This window comes from Podarcis liolepis, assembly GCF_965112155.1.
Source record: "Podarcis liolepis genome assembly, chromosome: 1".
NCBI classification, from domain to species: Eukaryota; Metazoa; Chordata; class Lepidosauria; order Squamata; family Lacertidae; genus Podarcis; species Podarcis liolepis.
This window is the reverse complement of record NC_139554.1, coordinates 90,505,930-90,527,393: the sequence shown is the minus strand read 5'-3', so window position 1 is coordinate 90,527,393 and position 21,464 is coordinate 90,505,930. Positions and strand designations below refer to the sequence as shown.

General features: G+C 44.3%; 1 protein-coding gene across 1 annotated transcript in view; it reads right to left on the bottom strand.

The window, feature by feature from the left end:
* Positions 1–21,464, bottom strand: part of GLI2 (GLI family zinc finger 2) — a 191,562-nt gene that overhangs the window by 26,209 nt on the left and 143,889 nt on the right. Inside the window, exons 4-5 of the mRNA XM_083488595.1 lie at positions 7,804–8,006; positions 5,826–6,017 (exon numbers count right to left, since the gene is read on the bottom strand). Coding sequence (XP_083344721.1) covers positions 5,826–6,017; positions 7,804–8,006 — 395 coding nt within the window. The remainder of the gene's footprint in view (positions 1–5,825; positions 6,018–7,803; positions 8,007–21,464) is intronic.

Here is a 21,464-nt window from a genome sequence, read left to right as displayed (position 1 = left end):
TCAGATTCTGCAGGTTGGCCTGGGACTCTTCCAGTACAAATATAGTAATATGCATTTTAATACTGCCTGCTCTAATTTAAATCCTTCTGATATTTCTGCAGGGACGGGGGTTTCTGTTTCTGTTTTCAATGCAGCAACTCCACATGGGTCTCTCTGTTATGATGAGTTCATGTGTGTGCTGAAATCACAAGGCTGCCCTCAGATTATTCTACAGATTAATTACTTCTTCTTTCTTGGTTCCGTTTTTCTTTCAGGAAGGAAGAAGGGAAGCTAGTAGGAAGGTTGCTTTGTTTTCCTTCACATAAAATCTGAACATAGTTCTGAGTTCTCCCCCCCTCCCCACCACACATGAGGTTCTTGTATCATATCAACTTTCTAATATGGTACAAACCATGCTGGCCAAAATGCCAATTTGGATTACAAATATTTATCACTTTATCTTCCACAGTACCATATAAAGAGCCTTTGAGAAAGGCTCAAAATGTGAATAAAGTCTCACAGCCTAAAACAGTCTAATCTTTGTATATTCTCTCTACACTTTAAAAACTCTCTCACCCCCAAAGCTAAATTAATTCTATGTTATGAAAAGTATGCAAATTAGAAAGTTTGGATAATTTTGCTTTTGGGGGGATATCTGCTAGTGTTTTCTTTTTCTTTTAAGTTTCTGCTTAGTGCTCTCATTTCCCATCCTCTGAAATCCAGTTGGTCCTCACACCCTTTCCAAGACAATCTTCATTTTGCACACACAGGCTTAATGACTAGTAAGTTGCTTCCAACCCCTTTTAATGGAACATTCTCAGGTTTGCCTTGCGATGGCTGGACAGCTGAAGAGGCAACAAACAATGTCAGGCTGCTTGTCGTGGTGAGAGGTGAGCAAATAGAGCAAGTTTAAAAGCTTTCCTCTTGGGTCTTTCTGCATTTAAGGTGGCTTTAAAGGTTTGGTTCCCAGGTGAAAAAGCAGAGAGTGCCTGCTTCCTCATGCTTCCTGTCCCTCTGCAACAACATCAAGGCAGGAATGCAGCCTTTGCGTTTCCCTCTCCTGAGACATGTTCAGGTTCCTCAGAGAGAGATGTGGAGTGCAGGGCATGGGAGTGTGGGAATGTGGGTTTGCAAAATGACATTGTGCAGAGGAGCAGGAAGTCTATTTCCTGACCATGTTCAGCAGCAGAACACCTGAAGTTACAATCAGCTTAACATACATCTCGTAGGTATTCCTCTAATGGGGTTTCCACACATCACTTTCCCATTTGTTCCCACCTTGTTCCAAACTGGTGGTGTTTGGTACTTAATCCCCCCTTTTCATTAATAATATAAACAAAAAATTAAGTAGGTTTAAGCAACCTAGCCTACTTATATTACACCTTCTGCTGATTCAGACTGACTTAGGCCTTTTCTTCCACCCAACACCCCCTTCCCCTTAGGCTCCCATCTCCAATTTCTGACCGTCCTGCTCCTAAAACACTTTACTTTCCATAGTGAGGAAATGAAATGAACCATGGAATTTTTCAAGGTAAGCACGTCAGCCACCTGCTGTTATTTAGCCCTGCCCGGGGTTCCTGGTGATTGAATTGGAAAAGGAATCTAGAATAACCATAGAACATATTCTATTTTCCACTCCACCCCACACCCCAACTTTATTTAAAAATATACAAAGGATGCAGAGCCCAGAAGTGTATCTTTCTGACATCCACTCATATGCAAAAGTGGCAAATATATATCGTCAAAAGGAGTTTTGTTGGGCACAAGGCAGCCCCCTTATCACTAAGCAGCAATTAGCTGCCACCAACCTCACTGGACTGTTTCCTTATTAGCATTTTTCTGTACTGTGGCATCTCCTCATGTCTTGTTTACACTGCTGCAAATGCCAAGCATTTGTGCTGGCACCAGGTGATGTCCTAGACGCCTTATTTCTTACGGCACAGAGGGCCCCTTTAGCTTTGCATTTCAAGATATTTAAGATCCTTGCTGGGAGACAAGAAAGCTGCTTTCTGTTCCACAATCCACAAAAGTGGTTGTCTAGGAGTCCCTAAACCAGCATAAGTAAATGGGATTGTTTGGAACCTGGGATTCAGCACAAGTTTAGTCAAAAGATCTGAGGGAAGAGCTCTTGCAGACAGGGGCTATCTCTTCAGTTTGTAAATCTTGTTTTCAAATGAGCACAGGAAGAATCCATTGAATTTGATAAGAACCAAGTTGTATTTTAAAATCACATGCATGAACAATGATGCCCATAACGTGTTTTTTATTTGCATCTTGGGACTATGGTCCCCTTTGAGGGCTTATGTTGTCCCCAGCAAGTACAAGATAAAGCAGGAAAGATGAAAGTGAACTTTTTACTGAAAGCGAAACTTTAGCTGCGGAATTTTGTTGAGACTTGTGAAGTTTCTAAAGGGACTTCTGCACATCCCTGAAGGCTTAGCTTCAAATAAAATCTGAAGCAAAATTTTTGGTTCTTCCTCAGATGAAACATCTGAGGAATTTCAAGAAAAGGCAAATGGATTTTGGCAAGACTAGTGAAATCTCCCAAGGGGTTTTGCACATGCCAAGCTGAGATAAAACTTGCACAGGAGACTCTTTCTACAGACTGCTCTCTCTCTCTCTCTCTCTCTCTCTCTCTCTCTCTCTCTCTCTCCCCCCCACACACACACATATGATGACATAGGGTAAAGATCTGCAACTTGTGGTGATTGGAGGCAATTTGACCCTTGAAGTGTGTCTTCTGATTCCAGATACCAATCCAAGGGTATGTGTGTGTTGTTTTTTTGGCAGCTGTGGAAACAGGACTTGGTGACTGGCCACCTAAGCGTCCCATAGACCTCCAAATATACCTTTCCACCAACCCCCCGCCCTATAAAGGGTACTCTTTTAAGTCAGATTAGTGTATTGGTTAGTGAGCCTAGTACAGGCAGCTCACAATTTGCAGAAATTTAAGTTGCATGCATTCAGCTTTATGCACTCGGCAAAAAAATAAATAAAAGGGGGCAGAATCAGGGTAGTTGTCTGGGAAGAAAGACTTTGGCAGTCGCACCTGCCACTGAACTCAGTGTGTTTTGACTATGTACGCTTTTGGCTTTACAGTGGTACCTCTGGTTACAAACTTAATTCGTTCTGGAGATCCGTTCTTAACCTGAAACCGTTCTTAACCTGAGGTACCACTTTCGCTAATGGGGCCTCCCGCTGCTGCTGCGCGATTTCTGTTCTCACCCTGAGGTAAAGCTCTTAACTCGAGGTACTACTTCCGGGTTAGCAGAGTCTGTAACCCAAAGTGTTTGTAACCCAAGGTACCACTGTACATGCTATTCCCTGGAACGTGGCCCCTGCATAAATTGAGTCGGCTGTACAGGGAAGTCCATGGTACAGTCTCCACTCAGGCATGAAGCTCACGGCGTGACTTTGGATCACTCAAACCTTGGTTCACCCACACATAGCATGACTGAGCCCACAGGGTGATGGTGAGCACAAAACTGACACGAGAGAACCATGTGTGCCACCATGAGAAACTTGAATGGAAGGCAGGATCAAAACGAAATAATGTGTTTTTTCATGGAAGGACTTTTTTTCCTTCTTTGAATCACTCTTTCTTTTTCAGGTACTCTCTTCTAGGTCCTTTGCAAATAAACTTTAGACCACTGGGAAAGAGACATAAATATACTTTTGTTTGCTTGTTTGCTTCAGATATGAAAATGTTTTAGGCCAGTGCCGTATGACAGCGACCCAACTGCTGCCCTTCTGGATGACTGACATGGGAGCTGGATGGAGTGGGAGCTGCAATTTGTTACAAGTGCTGCTATTTCCAGTGCCCTTCACAAACTACAGTTCCCAGGTTTCTCAAGGATGGTTGAATGTGGTAGAAGAGTGCTTTAAATGTATGGCGTGGAACTGAACAATTGAGAAAAGGGAGAATAGAAAGGCAGTGATCCTGGCAGCCTCTTGTAGCTGCTAATAGTCCATGAAAGGTTACAGAAGAGCTTCCTCAGAGGAGCAGTCTTAAAAGCTGATCTCATTCTCCGGAGGTTGCCAAAGTTCTGTCCTTCTGCGTGACATTAACATAAATGCAGCTGTGAGGAACTGGAAATTTTACTCCAGAGCTGCCTCCTGAGAAGAGTCATGTTGAAGGCTGACTAGTTTATTGTGGGCATGAGCGTCAGTAGACAAGATCTGGCTTCAACAGATGTGCAGTGTGAAATGAAGCGGTGGCGTGCACACAGATGCAGGAAGAAAACATAAGGCTGGCTATTCAACAATCTGGAACATCAAAAACAAAGTGTTGTGTTTTTCTCCTCTATTAAACATCATGTGCACTGAACCTGTATATGTGCATATATAGTCACCATCTTTCCAGTTCACTTCATGGAACTGATGCAGTGCCTACCAAAACACATGCCACGATATAGTCACTCTGCCACAATTTGCCCCTATGTACCAATAAATCCACAGAAAACATCTTGTTCAACAAAGACTTTTCCCTAAAGGACTCCATCAAATGCACCACACAGCTATGGCAATGCAATGACTGCTGTGGTATTTTTACCCAGTTTGACTGGCTAATCTGTGGTAAACTTTCTTCCACCCAAGACCAAATATGGTAATCACTTAGCAACTCAGGATACAAGCTACTCAAGTTTCAGAGGTGAACAGTTCCAGCCCCAAACATTTCTTTCTTTCTGTTGTCTCATTTTTCAGTCAGAACCACCTCTTCTGCTTCTGTAAAAAAAGCAGGAATACCAAGTGCCCAATCCAGACAAGGTTAAGTACATTTAAGTCCCATTTCTTTCATTGGAAGTGTAAAGCATGTGCTGAAATCAACAGGGCCCAGATTACAAGTGCTTCAACTTAGGCTATATTGTGCTCAAAGAAGCAAGCAGGCAAACAAAACCCCACTGACTTCAATAACTGGAGAAAACACTTATGACAAAACCGGCGAATTAATTCTTCACCCTCTTAACTGTTCTGAAGGGCCATCGCTGCTTCAAAGCAGGCAACCTAAATAGGCAAAGCAGGCAAAATGTTGGACTACAACTATTTCCACCCCCTCTCTCTGTGAGAGGAGGTTGTCCTGTGTTGGTTTGCATATTGTAAAGCCTGATGGGGGCCTTCCCTCATTAGCAGTACAAAGTTCTTACAACTCATACTCTGAAGCCTCACAGTACCTGATGAGTCTAATGAAGGGTGCTTTGTTAGCAACAGCACCGGAGTGTTTGCAATGTATGCTGTATGCTTTTGATAGACAATCTCAAAAAAAAATGAGGGTGGGGCCCTTTGCTGCCCTGGTTTCACCATCTGTGCCTGTCACAAAAAAGGACCTACAGCCAAGCACAAAAACTAGAGAGGCCTGGCTGGATAATCCATCACCCTGTACAAAGCTTCCTGTTACAAAAATATAAACACACACACACACACACTTTTACAGCGAGGACACTATCGTGAAATCCACTACTAATTACAGGTGCTAAGTGTGCTCCCTGTAGTCATCAGGAGCATGATGGCTGCCATCTGCTCTAGGAACAGTCCTTGGGACTAAAATGCCCTCAGGGTGTACACAACCAAGGGCTCGCCCAGACTTGCGCTTGTCCCGTGCCTGAAAAGCATGGGTCCGGATGGTTTTCCGCTTGCCCCATGCTTTCAAGTGGTTTTGTCCTTGCCCCGCTGATTTCCTTTGGAAAGCCCACTCTTTAGCAATAAATTGGAGCAAACGTCAACCAGAAGAAAGCCCGATTGACGTTTTCTCCGATTCAGAGGTGAAGACCAAATTTCCTCAGGAGAAAGTGGCCGGGCAAGGGGAAGTCTGGGTGAGCCCTCGGGAAGGCTTCTGCTTCCTTACTCACCATCTACAGGGCTGAGGTAATCATGAAGGTGCGTTGCACTGGCTGCTCCCGCACTCTGCATAAGGAGGTCCCCGTAAGGATTTGGATGGCTGGCCATGAGCGTCATCTGGTGATAGTAGTCCGCAGGGTTGGCTCCTGGAGGAGGAGGGGGCAGGCCAAAGAGGCCTCGTTCTTTCAGATGCTCGTGAGCTACTGCACGGGAGAAAGAGCAAAGGGGGAAGAGGAGGGAGAGGGAGAAAGAAACAACAAGAATAAAATATTTCCGGAGAGTAAAACCGCTGCCGTGACACTAGAATCTCCCCCTCTCCCTGCCAAAAGGTTGCAGTTACAACTCTGACGTATGCTTAGGACGTGTGTGCTCTCTGTGGACAAAAGACACCAGGCTGGGGCCCTCCACATTCCTCCATTTCCGCAAATTTATAAACAATCTCTCATTTCCAGCCCCCTTCTAATAATCCCTCTGTATGAACACAGAGTTCACCAGCGAGAGCAAGAGAGAGAGAGAAAGAGAGAAATGGAAGAAAGGAGGGGAGGTGGTGAGGGATCCAAGTGCAGTAACGCTGTCAGAATTAACATCCCAGGCTATTATGAAAGAAAAAGACAAACACGGCCCAGTTAACGAGAAGCAGCATAAGAAAATTAAAGCAGGGTTCTAATACGGAGAGTGGGGGGGGGGGGCGGCGTTGTGTGTTTAGTGCCTGGCAGTAGAAAACCATTTGGCTTGCCAGAACCAATTATCCTCACTTTTGCCCATTTGTGAATTTTCAAACCTGCTTCTCCGTCCGCTCTCCATTAACTTATTTATTGTGGCTTGAAGGAGAGGGGGAGGGAGAAAGAAAGAAAACCGAAAGCCAACACAAAGGCCCCTTTCTAACGCCAAGTAATAAGAATTTTTCTTTTGCCGGCAGGAAGGAGGCTCGGGAGTAGCAAGAGGGAGAAAGACTAGAAGAGCAATAAAATGCATCTGTAGTTTGCTTAGAGCAGAGACTTGGAATCTTAACACTTGCTAGAGGCCTCTGGGACCAGCAAAACCAAATCAGCAGCAACAGAAAAGCCAGGCGTTACCAGATTGGTTAAGTCTGCCAGGCTAGATTCTAGTTCTGATTCTGCACAGCCTGGATGCTGGGCTTCATCAAATGTATAATACAAATGGACAATTATTACAGATTATGGGCCATACAGCTGTCATCTGAGCATTTGCATGTAGGTATTTAGGCAGGTGGCTACTACCTACTGAACTTGGTTTTTGGTATGACTACAAAATAGTGAGGGACGCAGGTGGCGCTGTGGTTTAAAGCACAGAGCCTAGGACCTGCCAATCAGAAGGTCAGCGGTTTGAATCCCCACGACAGGGTGAGCTCCCGTTGCTCGGTCCCTGCTCCTGCCAACCTAGCAGTTCGAAAGCACGTAATAGTGCAAGTAGATCAATAGGTACTGCTCCGGCGGGAAGATAACGGTGTTTCTGTGTGCTGCTCTGGTTCGCCAGAAGTGGCTTAGTCATGCTGGCCACATGACCCGGAAGCTGTATGCCGGCTCCCTCGGCCAATACAGCGAGATGAGAACCACAATCCCAGAGTTGGCCACGACTGGACCTAATGGTCAGGGGTTCCTTTACCTTTACCTTACCTAATAGTGTCTTTTCCTATTTACCACTGACACGAATAGATGATGAGGACCAAGAGCGCCCAGGAATATTAAGGCCAGCAGCATTCCCAAGCATCATTTTCTTTTTCTTTTTAAAAATCAACCTTTCCCTTCACACAGCATGGGTGTTTTACCTCTCCTCCTCCATAAGCGGAAGCAACCTAATAACATAAGACACATCCTTTTCAAAAGCTTCAAATGGAGAGTTTACTTCATCCAGAACTGCCCTTGCCTATTGGCAACTCCCTTTGTGGAGACTACCCTTGAGGTGCATCGATACACAGGAACAGGTTTCAGCTGGCAGCTCAGCCAAGCCTGTGTTCCCCCCACTTACCGTCAGCTGGGCTGAGGCCTCGAGCTGCTGAGATCATAGAGAGGGTCGGGCTGCCGTGCATGGAGCGGAGGTAGTGCTCCATATGGGGGTTCATGTACGCGTGAGGGTGGTTGAAAGGCGACTCTGCAGGCCCCGCAGGGTGTGGAGAAAGGCGGATGAGAGAGATGTCGGAGATGACAGGGCTACCACTCAGAGTAGGAGGCCTGCAAAGGAGTTAGAAAGAAGTCCCGTCAGTGGGGAGTTTTGTTCAGCATATTTTGGGTATATTAGCATACTGTGAAACACCAAAACAAATATTAGTTAAGACAGAACATTTAAGCCAGCTTAACCATTCTCAAATCTAGCCAACGCTGCCTTTTCTCATGGCCACAGGATCATCTGTTGAGGCAGAGAAAAATCGAGGTGTCTTATTTCTACACAGTACAAGCCAAGGCCTGTAAATTGATTAAATGTTTTTTAAATGCCTTTCGGCTGATTAGTTAGTTAAGTGACTACATGCACATAGTTCTGCATATTAGCTACAGCCAGTGCTTTTTTTCCTGGGGGTATGCAGGGGTACACATACCCCTAAACATTTTGTGACTCTAAGTTTGGCCTCATTGAAGGGCAGTATTTCAATATAAGTAGGAAAATGAGAGTACCCCCTAAACGTTTTTTTAAATAGAAAAAAAACACACTGGCTACAGCCATTCCTGGGCAGGGACAACATGGCCGCTGTGCTCCATGCTTGAGCAACCTCCTGTTTTAACTAATTCTCTTTCAGACAACTTGGGGATGACAATGCACCTGGTGATGTCCGAGTGCCCACTAGGTATCTTTTTTATTACATTTATATCCCACTTTTCCTGCAAGTTGCTCAAGGTGGCATACCACTCCCCCCCATTTATCTTTACAAAAACACGCTGAGGAAAGTTAAGCTGAGAGTAAGTGACAGGCTCAAGGTCACCCAGTGGGGATTTGAACCCTGGTCTATTGGATCCTAGTCCAACACTCTAACCACTACACCACACTGCCTTGATTAGGTCTCTGGTTAGCCACAGTGACAAGTAGGATGCTGGACTTGATGGGCCTTTGGCCTGATCCAGCAGGCTACTTGTATGTTCCTACAGGGTCCTGCTAGGTCCAATAGGACAAATGGAGCCCTAATTCTAAAATAACATTTTTTGAGGCGGGGGACAGACATTATCATTATATAATGATTCCCAACCTCTACCTGCAAGACAATGTAATTTTTGTTACATGGGGAATAGAACAAGGCTTCCCTACTTGGGGCCTGCTTATGCCATGGTGTGGCACACAGCTTGCTAGCATCTCTGGGATTTTGGCTGTGATGACATCACCCACCCCAGTGATCTGTGTGTGCAAAGCTCTATGAGGGTGCAAGCTTCCTGTCTCAGGAAAGGTTGGAGATAATGAGGCAACTGTGCAAAATGTACCAGTTCAATTCATATTGGTAGAAAGGGCTGGCAGGGGAAGAGAAAAGCGAATCAAAGCCTGTGTTTCAGATTTGGCTTGAGATCGTTACAAATAATCTCTAGCCCCATCTGGAAAAAATGAAACAGGATTAAAAATAAAAGGAGTGATGTCATTAAGAAAACATCTGACATTTTAATGCTGAGGAAGCTAAATTCAAGTGTGTGTGACTACATTGGGGAGGTGGGAGTAGGAGGGAGAGGGATGTAAATTAAAAGCAGTCCCAGACTACCCTGACCCACGGAGCCTGCCTTCATGCATAAGCCTCGAAAGAAATTCTCTTACATACACAATAAGCTTCCCCTTTCATCAATACTCAGTTTCTCCCAACAGGATTGTGAATGCCTTTGATGCCGGCTTGGAACTATGTATTACTTGGTTTATGACTCTTTTGAGTCCATTCCGATCAAACTAGGAGGCCAGCATCTAAAGCCTATTAACAATACCCAGGGCTTGCTTTTCATTTTTGCCCAAAGCTTATACGGGGAAGTGGAGTCCTTCACTGAAACTTTTTTTGCATCGGCTAAATATGGGGATGCAAGATGACAGCATCAAGGTTTTAGCTGGAATGTGTGCTACATTAGGGAAAGTAATGGGTGTGTATAAGGGGAGGCGGGGGTGTCATCACCTAAATATTTTGTTGTCACTTTGGAAGGTCATTGTTTACACTGAAATTGGAAGCACCTGCTCAACACCTCAACATGCAGCATAGATGGAGAATGCAACAACATCTGAAAAATCAAGATGACCCCACCAGCTAATTTATTTACAAAAAGGACTATGAATACTCTGTCCTCAGAAGGGAGAGCACCACCAAGGATGTAATGAAACAATCTACACTGGCCGTTACTGAACATAGAAAGCTGCCTTATATCAAGTCAGACCGTCTAGCTCAGTACAGTGGTACCTCGGGTTACAAACACCTCAGGTTACAAACACTTCGGGTTACAAACTCCGCTAACCCGGAAGTAGTACCTCGGGTTAAGAACTTTACCTCAGGATGAGAACAGAAATTGTGCGGTGGCAGCGGGGCAGCAGCAGGAGGCCCCATTAGCTGAAGTGGCACCTCAGGTTAAGAATGGACCTCTGGAACGAATTAAGTTCGTAACCAGAGGTACCACTGTATTGTCTAAACTGACTGAAGTCAGCTCTTCAGGTTTCAGACGGGGGTCTTTCCCAAATTTACCTGGAAAAACCAGATAGAACCTGGAACCTTCTGCTTGTAAGACAGATGTTCTACCACTGGGTTAAAGCCCTTCCCGCTAAGGCATTCCAACAGAATGAGCAGGAGGTGTGTGAACAGCACAAACTAATACAACTGAAAACCACTTTCATATAATTATTGCTTATAGTTTCATGTGAAAAGGAGAGGTGTACCATGGAGTTAATCTCTGTCTCTGCTGTCATAAGCAGACCCATTTTAATAGCATCAGTAAGTTTAATATGTAATTACTGCCTAAACCATTTCCACTGTTGAACCAAATTGCTCCCAAGCCTAAGTATTTATGGATCATTTACCGGCTGCCACTTCATCTCCCACCTACAACACCTGGGGGCTTCTTAAGGGAAGGATGCCAGTGAAGAACAAACTATAGAACAACTGGAGAAAATTTAAGAGCACCTACTCTTTGGGTGTTTACTTCTTAAGTCTTTTCTTTTCCCAAAAAGGAAATCTGGCTAAGCTCATATGGTACAACTAAATCTAATGAAGGATATACCTAACTGGTCATTCATGCCCCAGGCATAATGCTGAGAACTGTAGTTCTATGAAGATTTCTAACAGATAATACTTTGTACCTCACAAACTACAATTCCTATGATTCTTGGCAGGGGGAGCCATGACAATCTTACGGATATAAAACTCTTATTAAGCGTGAAGTATGTATTTGTAATGACAGAAAGAAATTGTTTTGTGGTAAACAAATTGAACTATCACTTAAGGAATCAGAACCTTGTTTTAATTTTATATGGCTACGGCTGTGGTGCTGGATGCCTGTCTCTGATGACCAGTGATTCAAACTTGTGAATATTGGCTTGGATCCCAATAACAGTCTTTTCCAGAAAACTGCCTGTTACAATAAAATGCACTGAGTTCTGTCCAAAGGCAATTTTGTGCTAGAATAAATGCTTCTGCTTGTACAAACCAGAGTCCTAATTTACACCAACCCCTTTCCAGGGACGCGGACTTATAAAAAATATTGGGGGGCGGCGCCCCGGGAAAGGTCATGAATAATAAATAAGCTCATGAATATGCAAATAAAGTGGCGCCGCCTCCTCGTGAGCGAACAGGGGAGAGCGTGCTGCGCCTATTAATCAGCTCCGGAGCGGAAATTGGGTGGAGCTTTTGCTCGGGAGGGAGGGCAGGAGGCATGCAGCCCGACCCTGTGCATTTTGGGCTGGGGGAGGGGCAGCGATGGCGCTCTGCTGGAGGGGCGCTGGAGATTATTGGGGGGGCGGAGCCCCCCCAAACGAATTTTTGAGGGGGCTCGGGCCCCATGGAGTCAGCGCCTATGCCCCTTTTCCCCATCTACTTACTACAGCCCTCTGTGCCATATCTCAAACATTTGCCAAGTTCCTACCTTCAGAAACAGCTTTTCAGGGGTACATGGGGATTGGAGTGCTTGAGTGGAAGTGCAATGCCTCCACTAGACACAACCTAATAACCAGATTTTACATTTTCACTAGGAAGTGAGGATCAGCACCAGTTGTGGATATTTTTTGGCAAATTTTACTAATTCCCCCCACCCACCCCTCAATCACCAGGGCTTATTTTAGTCTCTCCTTGGAGCATCTATGATGGGGAGAGATGAAGAGCGGGAGAATGATCACAAGGAGAAAGGAGCAATCTTTCTTGGAGCATAATTTGCAGCCGTGAAGAGATCTCAGATCATTTCACCAGCTGTCAATAGTTCCCCTTGCTGGTGCCATATTCTGAGCTACCTGTCAATGTTGAAAGCCACCCTGCTGTCTTAAGGGATCTCAGCAGTTGGGATGTGGTGGGGTGTAGGAACAGTGTACTACTGCCAGTAAGATATATTAGGACCTGACACCTGACACATATAATCAGCAGGACCTCAGGAATTTCAGTTGTTTCCAGGAGTGCAATCAATTCCCTGCATCCTTGTGGGCTAAGGCCAAGCTTAATTTTCTCAACAGCTGTGGATTCTTTGATGGGCACAATGAAAACCAGAGTAAATGTATGGGGTTGTGTCCATCCTTGCCTGCGCAAAGACTTTCACTTGTGTGACATCACTTCCCTCCCTCTCCCGTCCCTGCCCACCCCACACTGTTCTGGAGGACTGAGGGAACTTCCAGAACAGATTTGGGGGGTGCATACAGGGAGCAGAGGAAGTTCTGCTTGAGCAAACAGAATGACTTTGCTGGATACAACCCATGTTTTAATCAATGTCAAATATGCTGAAGTAGAGCAGGTCAAAACTGCCTCCTGGGTCAGAAAATTAAATGCAGCAACACCAAGAGCAATATATGGAAGCACAGTTACTGGAAGGAAACCCCACTGCACACATAGATGTGGACGTAGTGATCCACCTCAGCTTGCCTTGTGCCTTCACAAAGGAAACTCTTTGAGAAAATGTAGAAAAGTGTTCTGGTGTCTGCTCCCAAAATATAGAACGCCCTTCACTGCACCAGAGCTCAACACAAAAATCATTGTAAAGCTTTTTAGTTTGGCAGGATTAAGTTTTTAACAGGCACGAGACTTTTAATGTGAATCTTGATTTTGTCCTTCTGCCGTTTGCAGTTTGAATTCCAGCTTGGTCTACTTGTGCACCTAAGTATTATGGTGATAACAATCCTGAGATAGTTATTGTAGGTTGTTCCTTTTTTTAGATGAGAAGCGGGGGACCACCAGTTCTGAATGGTCCTCCATCAAAAACCCTGAAAGAAAGAATTACACAATAGGAAGATAGCCCCACTCATTCGCTGCTATGTTCCTTTTTTGTTTGCAGGGAATTGTTGTTTTAAAATATTGCCCACCACCTGCAATCCAAAATGGAAAAATCCATTCTCCTAGCTCATATCGCTACCATCTCATTCCCACTGCATTCTGCTGTTTGGGCAGACCATACCCAAGAGCCATTTTTTTCACATCACACGAAGTTAAGTTAGGGTGATGAGTGCATGGTCTTATTTTGGCTTGGGGAAACTTGTGTTCCAACATGCCGATTGCAGCCCACCAGGCATGTATTATGACCAGATAGGTGCTTGAAAGCCCCTTTATTTTTGCTGTCAAAGGTAAGCAACAAAAGCAGATTTACTGAGGCCTTGGTGGACCATGGGTGACAATTTGTGTGGTCTTATGTGTACCTATACTTGTAAACTCTTTCAAGATAGCAAATTTTGCTGCAATCCTATACCAGAGAGGAAGCCCCATGGAGCACAATGGGACTTACTTCTGGGTCGACATATATAGGATTGTGCTTTGTCCCTCATCAAACTTAGCACATGAAATTCAACAGGCAGTGACAGGCCTAACTGCTATAACCAATAGTGTATGGCTAAATCATTGAAATAAAGAAGGTGAACCTCAAATACGTAGCCCTGCCCCTCCTAGGCAAACATCAAAGGCAGAAATTAGAATTGAGATGGGGACCTCTGAAACCAAATTAAATTAATGCGGTAAAGACAGAACTTTGATTCAAACTTAATAATGGTGATTTTTGTTGCTGTTTAACATGCCTCACAACCCACTTTTACAGGCATATGTTTCCATGCTACATCAAAGGAAGTAAACATTCTGCTTCAGGTCCTAATATCCTTTTTTTTTATCTAATTATCATACTTACATGTTCTTTCTATTTTAAGTCCAGCAAGCCCTAACTTTTTTTGGAACAAACCTTTCTGCAACAATGAGAGTTGAGCTGACGGCTCACAAGTTCCTCTTAGCAGAATGTTTTTCTTTTTTAATCCATAAAAGTTGTAAGTACATTTTAAAGCCAGCTCCCAAGATTCTGTCACACGAGAATGATTAAGGCTGTACTCTTAACCCAGCGAGATTGTGGAGAAGTTGGTGCTTCTGGGACTGGGCCACCCCAAAGGAGGACAGGAAGACAGGTGCCACCATATTATGACCCCAAGTGAAGCACTTTATTTCTTCTCCAGAGGAATGAATGAGAACCTTTTACTTATACAGGAGAACTCAAGTTGTATCTGTATCCATGCTCTGGTAATCTTGTTTAGATTACTGTATGTGTGCCCACCTCTGAAAATAGTAGTGATGGACTCTGTCCACCCCACCCCCCAATGTACAAAAAGAGTATGTGGTCCCCACCAAGGGGCGCTTGTGAATTCAGGACCTCCGCACTTTGGAAGGGCCAAAGCTCAGTAGTAGAACATCTCTTTTGCATGCAGTATATTCCAAGTTCAATCCCCATCATCTCTAGGTAGGGCTGGGAGAGACTTCTGCCAGTGAATACAGACAATACTGGGCTAGATGGGCTAATGGCAGTAAAATACCATTTGGACTTATAGGCTTTTGGCAAAATGAATTATAAAAGAATGTTTTGAGGAAGGTGCAGGAAGAAAGGGGGCAGTTAGACTAAGCATACATCATGTATCATGAAACACGTCTTCAACCTAGGAGCAACAGCTCTAGGCCTGTCAAATACACAAGTGACCACTGTAGTTGCACATCATTAGAAGAAGAGACTAGGCAGCAGTGACTGGACTCTCTTATCATGTCCCTGTATAATGTTGAAATGCTTCTGTAAGTGCCAAGACTGCCTAAAACTACTGTGCAGAAATTAATGCACCCCCAGAGAGGAATACTTATAATTATGTGCTTAACCCTCTCATTGAAATCAACAGAACTTTTTTTAAAAAAATGCTTATCTGTGGCTGGATTGTAGCAATCAATAGGAGAAAAGCAACCTACCTACCAGCCAATCACAGCTTTCCATTATAAAGGTAACAGCTTTCCATTGTCTAAGCAGAGGCTTCCGCCAGGCCTCATCTCTCATTCTCTCAGCACATGCCTCTGTTTCTTATGCAGACACATATCTGTACACAAATCCCATTCTGCTTGACCCCAAGATCACCCTGCTTCCATTACAACATTGTTGTAGGCTGAACCAGACTTGCTTCAGTGCCAGGCCTAGAATGCCATTCCCTTTGCGGAGCAGTAATAAAGAAATCGCTGTTTTAAGCTGACAAAGAACAGATTTCGTACTGAGTAAACACTGGTGTTTTGGTAGGGAAATTAAGTTATAGAATTGTTTCTAGAAAGAGAAACTGACTCATACAGATGGACTTTGTTAAGACACTACAATCTGGTACCATCCACACAGGTGAATTGTGAGTTCTATAGGTGGCTAGTTAGTTAGTTAGTTAGTTAGTTAGTTGATTATAGATATAGACAGAGAGACAGACAGATAGATGATAGATAGATAGATGATAGATAGATATAGATAGATAAGATAGATAGATATGGTGTTGCTTATATAAGGCTAGATGGCCTGCTTTGGTCGCAATATGAAATACTTGGGTGCACCAGAGAGGGGGAGTGTGTGAGCCAATACAGTGGATGCTTGGGTTGTGAACATGATCCATGTGGGATGCACGTTCACAACCCGCCTCTGCGCACACACGGGTGTGATTCGGTGCTTATGTGCGTGCGCAAAATGCAATTTAGCACTTCTGCGCATGCATGACTGCTGAAACCCGGAAGTAACCCGTTCCGGTACTTCCGGGTTTCGGCAGTCCGCAACCTGAGAAAACGCAACCTGAAGCGGACTCAACATGAGGTATGACTGTACGTCAAAAGATTTATTTTCTCTCAGTGTCCCTGTTTAACCCTGACAATAAAGCACAGGGTGATGTCCAATTGGTGTGCAATTTTCAGTGATTCCTCCTCTCCCCTGCAACCCCTTGCCCCTCTATCTGCTCTGGGGGATCTTCCAATCCTTCTGAGAAGATTCAGTGAGGGTGAGGAACTGTAAGAGAGAGGTTCATTCCCCATTTCATGGGTAGGTGTATTCCATCCGTGTAAATACACCAATTGGATGCCACCCTGTGGTTTATCGTTATGTCTGAACATGGAAACTGAAAGAAAAGAGATCTTTTGACGTGTTGGAGGAGAACGAGTCTTTTATGTTCATTCCTGAATCTGTGCGCTTAAGACTGTGTATGCTTGAAAGAGTAGTGGAAAACTGGCCAAATCTAGGGCTCTTTTTATGATCTGAGATTTCTGCAATGTATGGCATATGATTTTTACCATTTAGCAGTGGACAGAAGGCTTACTTATACACAGTATAATGTTTACAGTAGGCTGTCAGCATGTAGCATGACGTAAGTCCCAATGCTAGCCAAATAGATATTATTTGTTCTATACATAAAGCATTCAGCAAGTTTTTTTTAAAAAAAGGCATGCTTAGTCTAGAGTGCAAAGAAAATACATTCATTTTTGCTAATTTAAAGTAAAATATGACTCATTTTAAAAAGAGACATTTGGCTGCAATCCTAACAGCTTAGCCATTTGCCAGTTACTGAAAACCATCCTATTTAAATTCTATATAAAGAGTACTTATATAAATAAAAGACTTTATATGTATTACAGTTTTACAGAACATAAGAGCAAGCCAGATTTCTGAGCAGCCAGCTCAGAGAGAGGGAGAGATGGAAACCGGAGTATAGAAAGATTCCTCTTCAATCCTCTTGCTGGTATATTTCCGAACATGGGCACTTTGTGTGAGACTTCCCTTGCACTTGATTCAGAAGTTGCAGCCACATACTTGCCAACTGTCTCGATTTAATCGGGACACCCTGAATTTTGGATGTTGGCAGATACCGCCAAACTCCTCAGCACACTGCTGGGCACCTGGGTCCCCTTGCACCCTTGAGAGCGCAGTGTGCCAATCACCTCAGCATGGTGGTGGGGTGCATGCTGGGTGAGCAGAGAGGAGTGTGCGGCAGTGGTGCAAACTGTGCTCGGCTGGGATGTGCACCCTGCCCTGTCTGGGAGGTGAGCTGCCCAGTGGGTGCCCACAGTCCCTGAGTGGCAGTGGCAGCGGTGCCTAAAGAGCCACTACCTCTGTCCAATGTTAGAGGAGAAGAAGGCAGGCTCCAGCTTCCTCCATGCCTCCTCTTTGCCTCCTGATTGGCTGCTTTCCTCGCTGGCAACTGGCTTTAAGGAGAGAGTGTGCACTCTCAGTCTCCAGGAAACCTGCAACTTGGAGATTCTGGCCTTGCAAGGGATAGACCCTCAGGAGACCTTCCAACTTTACGGTTCTGTAAGTCTATGATTCTCTTAGCGAAAGACGCAAGCCACACAGGTCCCAATTTTCCTCTGCGGCATGTTAGAGTGAGACCCTATCAGCATACGACACCTCTGCTCAGAGATCTGTACTGGCTGCCAATCTGCCACAGCACCAAGTGCTACTATTAACCCAAAACCTTGACAGCCGTTTACTGGCAGGGCCACCTTACCACATATATGGCCACTTGGCCACTTCGATCTGTGGAGCTGGCGCTGTTTCCTTCCAACTAGCGCAGGCTGGTTGCCGGGCCGAATTGTAAAGGCATCCATGGCAACTAAGTAACTGGAGTTTTGCAAACCTGTTTATAATTACTTTTAACCCCTATGCATACCATTCTTATTCAATCATTCTCTCTGGCTTGGCTTTTTTTCTTTAAAAAATGAAAATAATAAGGCTGTACTGGATTCCAAGAACCATAAAGTGGAATACTACTGCCATGGGAAACTCCCCCCCCCCCAATGAACAAAAGCCTAACAAGGTGCCTGTCTGCCTTCAGGCAGATTGGTGAGGATCAGCCCTAAACCCACATTTACATACCAGGAAACAGGGCTAGGAGGCCAGCTGGAGCTCCCTAAATGAGGTTGTTGGAAAGAAGCCATTAACCCAATCGACGTTTATAAGGAGTAGAGCGTTAAATACTACTGGGTTGCTGGCTATTAAATTATAAAGAACAGGGGTCTCTTTGTGGAATCCACCAGAGTTCTGAATTTAACTGGGCAATCCTATAGATGTCAACCCAGGAGTAACCTTGGTTGAATACAATACGTTGTATTCAATCTTAGTAATAATCTCAGGAGACCCATTTAAATGAATAGGCATGATTAACTTAGGCCCATTAAGTTCAGAGGGTATACTCTGTGTAAAATTTCACTGGATACAATTGACTTCAACCCAGGTAAGTGGGTATAGCTAAGGTGGGCAACCTTTTTTCTATTGAGGGCCGCATTCCCTTGGAGGAAATCTGCTGGAGGCCACATGTGAGTGGTTGGAGCCACTCCATTTTATTTTTCTTTCTGCCACCTCATTCTCTCTCTTTCTTTCTTCCCATCCAGTAGGCTGCTGGTGAGGGGTAGGTCCCTCTTGCCAGAGGTTGAGACTGATAGCATGCAGACAATTTATGCAGTTGGTCTGAGGGCTGCATAGAGTTAGTTCTGGACCACTGGTTACTGGTATTGGACTGCATCCCAAAGGCCACATTTTTTTAGTCACTGAAAAGACAGCAAATATTTTGCAGCATTTGGTTCTTTTGTTTATTTTTCGGAGGAAATGCCGTTGTAGGCACCAAAAAAAGGCGGCACCTTTCACAGACAGGGACAATGCTCATGAAATGAACTCTTACATTTCAGTTGAGCACTAACTTGAAACTCTAATCCAATCAAAGAGTGCTTAGCACTCGATAAACCCCAGGAAGATTACTTTTTGTGTGTAGCTTATATCTAGCAAGAGTGATCATGGACGGGGGAAATTAAATTGGGGAACCTGAAACTCTTAAATGCAGGAAAACCTTGTACATAGACCATAGTACACAAGCCCATAGTGAACCATGGAGATGGGAGCAACCTTTATGGCTTGGTGCACATGAGGACCACAACACTGTATTACCAAGGACAGGTGTGGGGAACCTGTGGTCCTCCAGATGTTGTTTGACTTCAGCTCCCATAATCTCTTACCATTGGCCATGCTAGCTAGAGTTGATGTGAGCTGGAGTCTAGCAACATCTGGAAAGCACCAGGTTTGTCACCCCTGGCATAGTACTAAAGTCCACACTGAATGAGAGATTTGGCTTTGGGTTGGGAGAAACCAGCCAAAATTAGAATCGTAGGGTGCATTTGTTGTACCATTTTCTTCTTCCACAGTACAATTTTCTGCAATCACCTTGGGAGTAGTTCTAAAAGAATGCTGAACTTGGATGCCCTTACATTTTTTTCCCTGTCTCAAGAGAAAACGAGCAAACATTTAGCATCATCAGATTATTTGCAAACTTATGGCTAGGAAGATGAACTTAGCTCAGATTTTCCATGAATAGTTGTATGAGAAGTGAAAGGATAAAGTTCAAAGGATCCTTAATGAATAATCAGATTGCACAAAGGCCTTGAGGAACATACAAGGGTGGAATACGGAGCCTTTAAATCAAAATGCAGTATTTTATTTTAGGGCCCCCCCTCTTTTTAACCTATAAAACTGAGGGGTGGTTAATGCATTCATGTGTGAGAGAGTGCATGAGTCCCAAGATTTGTCTTGTAACTGCATTTTTAAAATCTGTGTTCTGTTTCTGATTATTTCTATTCTCTTTCAGCTTTGATCTGTGTTTTGGGTTCTGAGTTGCTCTGTATCAAAGGAAGCTCTGTGTTCCTGATTCCTGTTATCACGAGGGACTGAGAAATGGCTATAAACTTTCCCCTTTTTGGTCAAAGTGCATGAAATTTACAGGCACATAAGGCCCTTCAGAGTGGATAAAGCCTCCCAAATTAATTTCAAATAGATCAGGGGAAGTTAAATGGTTTCTCTTCCCTCCCTTATCTCTTTTCTGAGTAGTAGGGAACAAGGCCTTGTCTCATTCTTACCTTAAAACAATTATGAGTATCTGAGTGATGCATATTCTTTTTTTTTTAAGAAAGGGGGAGAAAAACTTTGCAGCTTCATGCCAGCCCTTCTTTCCAGTGAAAGGTTGTTTGTGTCCTCCAAGAGAACTTACAATATGAGGCTGTTTAGAACACTGGCTGAAGAGTTTTGAAGAGTTCTGAATTTTGTTTTGTCAAAGCAGAGCAACATAGGATTTTTTTTTTTTTAAATGAAGCTTTTAACTTGTAGAAAAATCCTTTGCTGCTGGGCTTCAAATAATAAATCATCATCACCATCACCATCACCATCATCATCATCCACAGCTTTTCAGTGTTCTTCAAGCAACATTTTGGACAGCCTCACTTATTACATAGCCCAAAGACCTACAGAAACATAGCAGTGTATAGGAAATGTCACAGAAAAGCACAGAAACAGAGTAACACGAGGCTTCATGGCATCCCTGATCTGAGCTGGAGGGGAGTGGCTATTGGCAATTTACTTTCACACAGGGAGGAGGTGAGAGACCGCTGAATAACCCCAATTCACTTCATTATTCAGCCCACACAGAGAACTGATGCACCCTCCTAGCATGTGCATAACCATTTTTCATCAGCGGATTTCCCCCCTCAACTCTCAGGGCTGCTTTTCCCACTGAGAACATGCTTTGCACTTAATTTAAACAGTGAGTGGGAAACCTGTAGCCCTCCAGATGTTCCTGGACAGCAGTTCCCATCAAGCCCAGGCTGCATGGCCAATGGTCAGGAATGATAGGAGCTGCAATCCAGCAACATCTGGAGCCCCACAGGCTTCCCGCCTACAGTTTAAACCAATGGAACTTAAAATGGTTCACCAAGGCTGGATTGTGTCCAGTGAAAGAAAACGATAATAAAACCATATTATGATCCATCTCTCCTGTGCCTGGAGGGTAGAATGAAGGCAAGTAAGGAGGAATGAGATGGTTGGCTTTTTTTGCCCTACTCCACAATAACCCTCACCTTCCTTAGTTATGATGCATGTTGAGTGCATGTGCTGATTCCTTGGCTGCATTTAGCAACCTGGTCCTAGGGTGAAAAGGCTGCCTGTAGGGTCTGGGCCACTGGATTGCTCAGGGGAGGAGCACACCCATCAAATGCCGTGAATGAGCTGGGGGAAGAGGAAGTGGAGTAAATTAGGCAGCCAGGCTAGCCAATCAACACCCCCCCCACCCATCTCTTCTCATTCATTCCTTGTTCTGCTGATTTCCTGCCCACTGTGCATGGAGTTCCTCTGCACTACTCATCATTTGTGGAGGGGATTCATTGCAGACTATATTCTGCAGGCCCAAATTGGCAGGATAAGCCAGCTAGGTCTTTT